This window comes from Sapajus apella, unplaced genomic scaffold, assembly GCF_009761245.1.
Source record: "Sapajus apella isolate SASKATOON/1434 unplaced genomic scaffold, GSC_monkey_1.0 scaffold32, whole genome shotgun sequence".
Classification (NCBI taxonomy): Eukaryota; Metazoa; Chordata; class Mammalia; order Primates; family Cebidae; genus Sapajus; species Sapajus apella.
Window position 1 is genome coordinate 19,808,572 of NW_022436972.1, and position 9,356 is coordinate 19,817,927.

Consider the following 9,356-nt stretch of genomic DNA (forward strand, 5'->3'; position numbering starts at 1 on the left):
GCACCTGTAATCCTGGCTACTCAGGAGGCTGAGGCAGGAGAATCACTTGAGCTTGTAGGCAGAGGTTGCAGTGGGCGAAGATCGCACCACGATACCTCAGCCTGGGCAACAGAGTGAGATTCAACCTCAAAAAAGAAAAAAAAAATCCCCTTAGGCATGACATGAATAGACATTTCCCAAAAGAAGATATACAAATGGCCAACACTTATATTTAAAAATGATCAACATCACTAATCATTAGAGAAATGCAAATTAAACCATAATGAGATATTATCTTACCCTAGTCAGAATGGCTGTTATTAAAAAGACAAAAAATAACAGATGTTAGTGAAGATGCAGAGAATAAAACCCCTAAAGGTTTGTGTTCTCATCAGCTGTTCACTGTATGCCTGACAACCTTTCACACCCAGTACAATCTCAGTCCGGTCCTTCCATGTTGCTCTAAGGATAGGTTTTGGCACCCTCCAACCAATAAACTATATCAAAAATGTCCAAGGCCTGAGATGGGTTCTGGAATGACAGTCATCTGCCGTCATTCACACCAATGTCTCTTTCTTTCTTCCAACAGACCCCCACTCCTCAGCAGCAATGGGTTGACCTCTGCTGATCCAGAACCAGGTCCTGAACTTGAAGACAAAATTTGAACTTCGATCCATATGGCACTTGAGAGACAGCAAAATATCACAGTTCCATATACTTATGAACTCCTCTTTTACCCAAACCCAATGTCATGAAAACAAAATGTGAAAATAAAAATTTAAAAAGTTTTTTCCCCTAATTATCCCTGCCATCATCCTAGTCTTTGCTGAGTTAATTTCCCACTGGTTTTCTGATATTGCCATACCATGTTTTCACTGGATTATCAGAATCAGTAATCATTCAAATTTCTTAGTTTGGCATATAAAAATCTAAGTGAACCAGGATCTACTTTACCTCACCTTTTTGTGTGATGACTTGTTACTTTCCAATATGAACCCTTAGTTACTGCAATTATTTCTGACTACCAAAAAGGCCACATTGCTCATGTATGACTTCATTTCACATGTTCATCACACTGTGTGGAATACCTTCTCTTATCAACCAATTTAAATCATTTTTTCTTTCAAAGTCTACCTTAAACCCTATGCAATCCGTCCTTCTTTGATATAATACAACCCATATTTATTGTTCTCATCAATTCATTCAATGAACATTTAACACTTACCATGTGCCAGCTGTACACAGAGTGCTGGGGGCACAATAATACAACATAAACCTTACTACCAACAAATATCTCACAATTTAGTTTAGAAACTAGGTAGGTAAACAGTTATAATAAGTGGTTCATAGGGGTAAGTATGGAATACTATGGGAGAAAAGAAATAACTCCAGTAACTCCAGCCAGGGGCTCAGGGACAGAATTCAGATCTCCCTAGGCCTGGGCCCCTAGGGGAAGGGGTGGCCACAGTCTCTGTAGACCAGCAGACTTAGCCTCTCCTCCTGGTAGTTCTGAGGAATCTGGGCAGCCCAGACAAATGGGTTTTGCCCAGCAAAGCACACCCTCTTCACCAAGGGACAAAGTGCTTCATTAAATGGGTCCTGCTCCCCATGCCACCCAACTGGGGGAGACCCTCCAACAGGGGTTGTCAGACACCCTATATAAGAGCAATCCTACTGGCATCAGGTTCGCCCCCCTCGCAGCCAGAGGTCCCAGAAGAAGGAACAGGCACCCATCTTTGCTGTTCTCTAGCCTCCTTGAGTGACATCTCCAGGCACAGGAGCAAATCAGATGAACGGGGCCTGAGGTGAACCCCTAGAACACCGCAGGAGCCCTACAGAAGAGGGATCTGACTATTGAAAATAAAACAAACAAGCAGAAAGCAACAAAAACAACATCAACAACAACAACAACAACAACAAAGGCCTCCACAAAAACCCCACCCAAGGGTCAATAGCCTCAAAGACTGAAACTAGACAAACTCACAAAGATGAGGAAGAACCAACTAAAAGTGCTGAAAACCCGAAAGGCCAAAGTCCTCCTCTCCTCCAAAGGATCACAACGTCTCTCCATCAAGGGTACAGAATTGGGTAAAGGATCAGATGGATCAACTGACAGAAGTAGGTTTCAGAAGATGGGTAATAGAAAACTACATTGAGCGAAAGGAGCATGTTCTAACTCAATGCAAAGAAGTTAAGAACCCTGATAAAAAGTTCTAGGAATTACTAATTAGAGTAACCAGTTTAGAGAGGAGCATAACCGACTTGATGGAGCTAAAAAACATAGCAAGAGAACTTCATGAAGCACATACAAGTATCAAAAGCTGAATCAACCAAGCAGAAGAAAGGATGTCAGAGTTTGAAGATCACCTTACTGAAATAAGACATGCATACAAGAATAGAGAAAAAGGAATGAAAAGGAATGAACAAAGCCTCCAAGAAATATGGGATGTCATAAAAAGACTGAGTCTACAATTGACTGGAGTACCAGGAGACAGGAGAATGGAAACAAGCTGGAAAACACACTTTAGGATATTATCCAGGAGAATTTCCCCAACCTAGAAAGATAGACCAACATGCAAATTTAGGAAATACAGAGAACAGCGTTAAGATACTCCAAGAGACGATCAACCCCAAGACACATAATCATCAGATTCTCCAAGGTTGAAATGAAGGAAAAATTGTTAAGGGTAGCCAAAGAGAAAGTCCAGGTCACCTACAAAAGGAAGCCCATCAGACTAACAGCACACCTCTCAGGAGAAATTCTACAAACCAAAAGAGATTGGGGGAAAGTCTTCAATATTCTTCAAGAAAGGAATTTTGAACCCAGAATTTCATGTCCAGTCAAACTAAGCTTCATAAGGGAAGGAGAAATAAAATCCTTTCCAGACAAGCAAATGCTAAGGAACTTTTGTTATCATCAGGCCTGCCCTACAAGAGCTCCTGAAGGAAGCACTAAATATGGAGAGGAAAAACCAGTACCAGTCACTGCAAAAACCAAAATATAAAGACCAATGACACTAGAAGAAGCTGCATCAACTAGTGTGCAAAATAACCAGATAGCATCATGATGACAGGATCAAATTCACACATAACAATAATAACCTTCAGGAGACCCATCTTATCTGCAAAGACACACACAGACTCAAAATAAAGGTATGGAGGAAAATTTACCAAGCAAATGGAAAGCAAAAAAACAAAACAAAAAAAAGCAGGGGGCCGGGCGCGGTGGCTCAAGCCTGTAATCCCAGCACTTTGGGAGGCCGAGGCGGGTGGATCACGAGGTCAAGAAATCGAGACCATCCTGGTCAACATGGTGAAACCCCATCTCTACTAAAAAAAAACTACAAAAAATTAGCCGGGCATGGTGGTGCGTGCCTGTAATCCCAGCTACTCAGGAGGCTGAGGCAGGAGAATTGCCTGAACCCAGGAGGCAGAGGTTGCGGTGAGCCGAGATCGCGCCATTGCACTCTAGCCTGGGTAACAAGAGTGAAACTCCGTCTCAAAAAAAAAAAAAAAAAAAAAAAAAAAGCAGGGGTTGCAATCCTAGTCTCTGACAAAACAGACTTTAAACCAACAAAATTAAAAAATGACAAGGCTATTACATAATGGTAAAGGAAACAATTAAACAAGAGCTAGCTATTCTACATATATATGCACCCAATACAGGAGCACCCAGATTCATAAAACAAGTTCTTAGATAACTAGAAAGAGACTTACACTCCCACACAATAATAGTGGGAGATGTTAACACCCTGACTGTCAGTATTAGATCAATGAGACAGAAAAAATATTCAGGACTTGAACTCAGCTCTGGATCAAGTGGACCTAGTAGACGTCTACAGAACTCTCTACCCCAAATCAACAGAATATACATTCTTCTCAGTGCCACATGGCACTTATTCTAAAATCAACCACTTAATTGGAAGTAAAATGCTCCTCAGCAAATGCAAAAGAATTGAAATAGTAACAGTCTCTCAGGCCACAGTGCAATCAAATTAGAGCTCAGCATAAAGAAACTCACTCAAAACCACACTATTTCATGGATATTGAACAAACTGCTCCTGAATGACTCCTAGGTAAATAATGACATTGAGGAAAAAATCAAGAAATTATTTGAAACCAATGAGGACAAAGAGACAATGTATCAGAATCTCTGGGACACAGCTAGAGCAATGTTAAGAGGGAAATTTATAGCAATAAATGTCCACATCAGAAAGCTAGAAAGATCTCTAATCAACACCCTAACATCACAATTAAAAGAGCTAGAGAGGCAAAAGCAAACGAATCCAAAAGCTAGCAGAAGACAACTAGGATCAGGGAAGAATTGAAGGAGACAGACACACAAAAAACTGTCCAAAAAAATCAACAAATCCAGGAGCTGGCTTTTTGAAAAAATTAACAAAATAGACAGATCGCTAGCTAGACTAATAAGAAGAGAGAAGAATCAAATAGACACAATAAAAAAATTATAAAGGGGATATCACGCTGACCCCACAGAAATACAAACTACCATCAGAAAATACTCTAAACACCTCTATGCAAATAAACTAGAATATCTAGAAGAAATGGATAAATTCCTGGATGCATATATCTACCAAGACTAAACCAGGAAGAAGTCAAACCCCTGAATAGACCGATATCAAGTTCTGAAATTGAGGCAATAATTAACAGCCTCCTAACCAAAAAAAAAAAAAAAAGCCCAGGACCAGAAGGATTCACAGCTTCAGAAATACAAAGAGGAGCTGGTACCATTCCTTCTGAAACTATTCCAAATAGTTGAAAAGAAGGGACTCCTCCTTAACTCATTTTATGAAGCCAGGACTATCCTGATACCAAAACTGGGAAGTGGCACAACAAAAAAAGAAAACTTCAGGTTTGTACCCCTGATGAACACCAACGCAGAAATCCTCAATAAAATACTGGCAAACTAAATTCAACAGCACATCAAAAAACTTATCCACCACAATCAAGTCAGCTGTATCCCTCGGATGCAAGGCTGGTTCAATATATACAAATCAACAAATATAATCCATCACATAAACAGAACCAAAGATAAAAACCATGTGATTATTTCAATAGATGCAGAAAAGGCCTTTGATAAAATTCAACATCCCTTCATGTTAAAAACTCTCAACAAACTAGGTATTGATAGAACATATCTCAGAATAATAAGAGCTATTTATGACAAACCCACAGCCAATATCATATTGAATGGGCAAAAGCTGGAAGCATTCCCTTTGATAACCAGCACAACATAAGAATGCCCCCTCACCACTCCTATTCAACATAGTATTGGAAGTTCTGGCCAGCGCAATCAGGCAAGAGGAAGAAATAAAGGTATTCAAATAGGAAGACAGGAAGTCAAATTGTCTCTGTTTGCAGATGAAATGATTTTATTTTAGAAAACCCCATCATCTCAGCCCAAAAACTTCTTGAACTGATAAGCAACTTTAGCAAAGACTCAGGATACAAAATCAATGTGCAAAAATCATACAAGCATTCCTTTACACCAACAATAGGCAAGCAGAAAGCCAAATCATGAATTCCCATTCATAATCACTACAAAGAGAATAAAATACCTAGGAATACAGCTAACAAGGGATGTGAAGGACATCTTCAAGGAGAACTCCAAACCACTGCTCAAGGAAATAAGACAAGACACAAACAAATGGAAAAACATTCCATCCTCATGGATAGGAACAATCACTATCATGAAAATGGCCATACTACCCAAAGTAATTTATACATTCAGTGCTATTCCCATCAAACTACCTTTGACATTCTTCACAGAATTAGAAAAAAACCATTTTAAATTTCATATGAAATTAAAGAAGATCCCATATAGCCAAGACAGTCTTAAGCAAAAGAACAAAGCTAGAGGCATCACACTACCCAACTTCAAACTATACTGTGAAGCTACAGTAGCCAAACCAGCATGGTACTGTTACCAAAACAGACATACAGACCAATAGGCAGAACAGAGGCCTCAGAAATAACACTACACATCTACAACCATCTGATCATTGACAAACCTGACAAAAACAAACAATGGGGAAAGAATTCCTTATTTAATAAATGGTGCTGGGAAAACTGGCTAGCCATATGCAGAAAACTGAAATTGGATCCCTTCCTTAAACCTTACACAAAAATTAACTCAAGATGGATTAAAGACTAAAATGTAAAACCCAAAACCACAAAAATCCTAGAAGAAAACCTAGGCAATAACATTCAGGACACATGCATGGGCAAAGACTTCATGACAAAAACACCAAAAGCAATTGCAAGAAAAGCCAAAACTGACAAATGAGATCAAATTAAACTAAAGAGCTTCTGCACAACAAAACAAACTACCATCAGAGTGAACAGGCAACCTTCAGAATGGGAGAAAATTTTTGCAATTTACCCATCTGACAAAAGTCTAATATTCAGAATTTATAAGGAACTTAAACATATTTACAAGAAAGAAAAGTAACCCCATCAAAAAGTGGGTAAAGGATATGAACAGACATTTCACAAAAGAAGGCATTTATGTGGCCAACAAACATATGAAAAAAGCTTAACATCACTGATCATCAGAGAACTGTAAATCAAAACCACAATGACATACCATCTCACACCAATAACAGACTAGGTATATTTGAACAGTATAAAGGTTGACACTAAAACTGCAATTAACTAAAATCAAATGGAAGAGGAGACTGAGAAGGGGAAAATAAAAAAAATGCTAATTTTATTGCTTATAATAAGGAGGGACTAGAAACCATATACAGAAATAGAGGATTAAATATTATATAAAGTTATAGTTATGGAAGTGTCACATCTTTACTTCATAGCACTTATCCCAGGGTAATTTTGCATTTACTTATATGATTGATTGGTTACAATCACCGTCCCACTAGGGGTAACTAATGAAGGGAACTGGTAAGGTCTGTTTTTGTTCACTAAATATATTCAGTCCTCGTTATTTGCGGTAGTTCTGTTCTACAAGCAATGAATTACCCATTACTGAACCATTTCTCCTAGGAGAAATATGGGGTTAGGTTCCTGAAAACCTCTGGTTTCAACATTTTCAACAACTGATCAACACATGATTTTGTTTTATATGTGTTTCTATTTAAAGACACATTTATACAGTTCATTCATTAACACTGAACTTAGGGCCCGCAACACTGCACTCACGCCTGAAGGAAGCCTATCTAGCACATATCTTGTTCTCTGTAAGGCCCATCACAGCCTTCTCCTGCTTGGAAACACTATGCTTGGGGTCCACAGTGAAATTACTAACTAAAAGCACAAACAGTGAAGAAACACAGCTCTGAACAGACGGGGAAAACAGTACCTGTTTACAATACGAGAGCTGAAACAAGAAGGCAGAGGCAGCCTTGTTCCAACTCAGCTGGGGGCATGTCTGTTGTATGACTCAGATTTTTCAGGGCTCTGCACATATCCACGCATGACTGAGAAACCTCTGTAAGTAGCAATTCTGGGGTTACAAGTAAAGTTTATCAGTGAGGTAAACTTGAACCTACTAATCAGTGAGGTAAACTTGAACCTACTAAGTCCACCAGTGAGTATCAACAACTGTACTTGTAGAATTGAATTGGATGTTATCATCTGACAACAAACATTTAGTTATTAGTGAGTGTATTTCTTGTGATTCTGGGCTGTGCAAGTCAAGGAATTTCTATGAAAAATACATAAATGTTGATACACATATCTGATTAATACACATACCTGTACGGGTTTTTTTTTTATGTAAAGTCGGCTTAGTGAATTTTGGAGGTAAGGGTCTTCGAAGAAGTAGAGGGGGCTTTTTCATTTTCATGAATAATAAGCGTTGTTTTTCATAATCCTTGGTTTAAGTGAGAATTGAAAAGGTTTTGAATACGTTTGAATTGTTGCTGAAAAATAATTAGAATTTAGAATACATCTTAATGAAAATCGTTCTGTACCAATACTTTACTGATTCCAAGCAGAATTGCTTTATGGAAAAAAAAAAGAGTAAGAAAACAATTCTTTAAAACTTCCATTAATAGAAATAATCCAGTTAAAATTTAGGGATATAAGTAAACACAGAGTGTTTAAAATATGTATATTACTACCCAGGATCATTCTACAATTTTCCATGTTAGTACCAAGTTCAACTTGCCAATGCTACTTCCTCTAGTAAATATTGATTTTTCAGAATAGTCAAAATGACTTTTTTTTTTCTCTCCCTTGAAAATGTTATCACTACAAATGTAGAAAGAGAATCTGGTCAGAAATCTGTAGAAGATCCCTTCGTTACATAAGCTTCTGAAGACCCACCATATCTAACCATTCACATACAAGCTTTCTTTCTATAATGGTTTTTCAACCACTGTGCTTAAGCCAAAACCATTCAATCCTAAAATAAGATGGGTTTCACTAGAATGAAATTTCCCAGGACTGCTGGATCCCAACTCATACTGTTTAGAAATGATGTGAAAAGATGCACCCCAAAAAATGTGCGTTTAGTTTGCAGGGCAACATCAAAAGTGCCTGGCACGGCACTATTCCATTGAACACCCTGGAACTGCACAAATGGGCCGTTTACCGCCAAAAGATAACTGCACACAAGCGCTCAAGGCGTACTCCATGGTCGTACGTTCCACTCGATGCTGGAAATCTCCCTTCCGTAGTATCCAAAGAGCTGCCTGGAAGTGCTGGACTCTCACACTACCCTTTACAAAAACAGCCGCTTCCCACACCAACCGGCTTTTCGTCTCCCATCTCCTTTTCCTCGGAATTCAGGCAGAGAGGTAAAGGTCCCGCGAGGTCGCTGGTCTTCCTGCAGGAGGCTGTTCCTGAGGAAGCATCAGGGAGCCCCACCCTCTAGGAGGCCAGTGAGACACACCCGGAGACACACCTCACCCGGGTCCGCGGAGCCGCCCTGCCACCGGACGCGCAGGCGCGGGGGCGAGACAGGCGGGGCGCGGGGCGCCGGGAGGGGCCGACCCCGCCCACTGCGCCGGGCGCGCGGAGCCCTCTCGCCTTCCTCCGCCGCTCTGTGGACTGTAGGGGAGGCTGCGAGCCGTGTGGGCCGGAGGAGAAGCCGGCTCCACGTGCAGCTGCTGTACGGAACGCCGTGGTGACAATTGTTATTACTTTTCTTATGCTTAATGGCAGTGACCATTATTATTTATTATTTACTTCTCTCGATTATACGTGCTTATCTTGGGTGTCTAGAATCTGGGCTGCCATTCTTTAATGCTTCACTTTAGCGCAGCCGGGTCCCGGGGATAATTTTGCAGTGCTCTCGAAAAGCGGGCATTCGGTTTTCTTTCTCTTCCTTTCATACAACTTGTTTTGTCTTTCCGATCCTTTAAAGTTCCTGGCTGAGGCTGGATTGTGTAGAA

General features: G+C 40.0%; 1 protein-coding gene across 1 annotated transcript in view; it reads right to left on the reverse strand.

Moving 5' to 3' along the window:
- The window catches only part of LRRC63 (leucine rich repeat containing 63), a 65,060-nt gene extending 55,943 nt beyond the window's left edge, over positions 1 to 9,117 (reverse strand). Inside the window, exon 1 of the mRNA XM_032294720.1 lies at positions 7,714 to 9,117. Within this exon, the coding sequence (XP_032150611.1) occupies positions 7,714 to 7,804 (91 nt within the window). The 5' untranslated portion in view covers positions 7,805 to 9,117. The remainder of the gene's footprint in view (positions 1 to 7,713) is intronic.
- Positions 9,118 to 9,356: the final 239 nt, after the last annotated feature.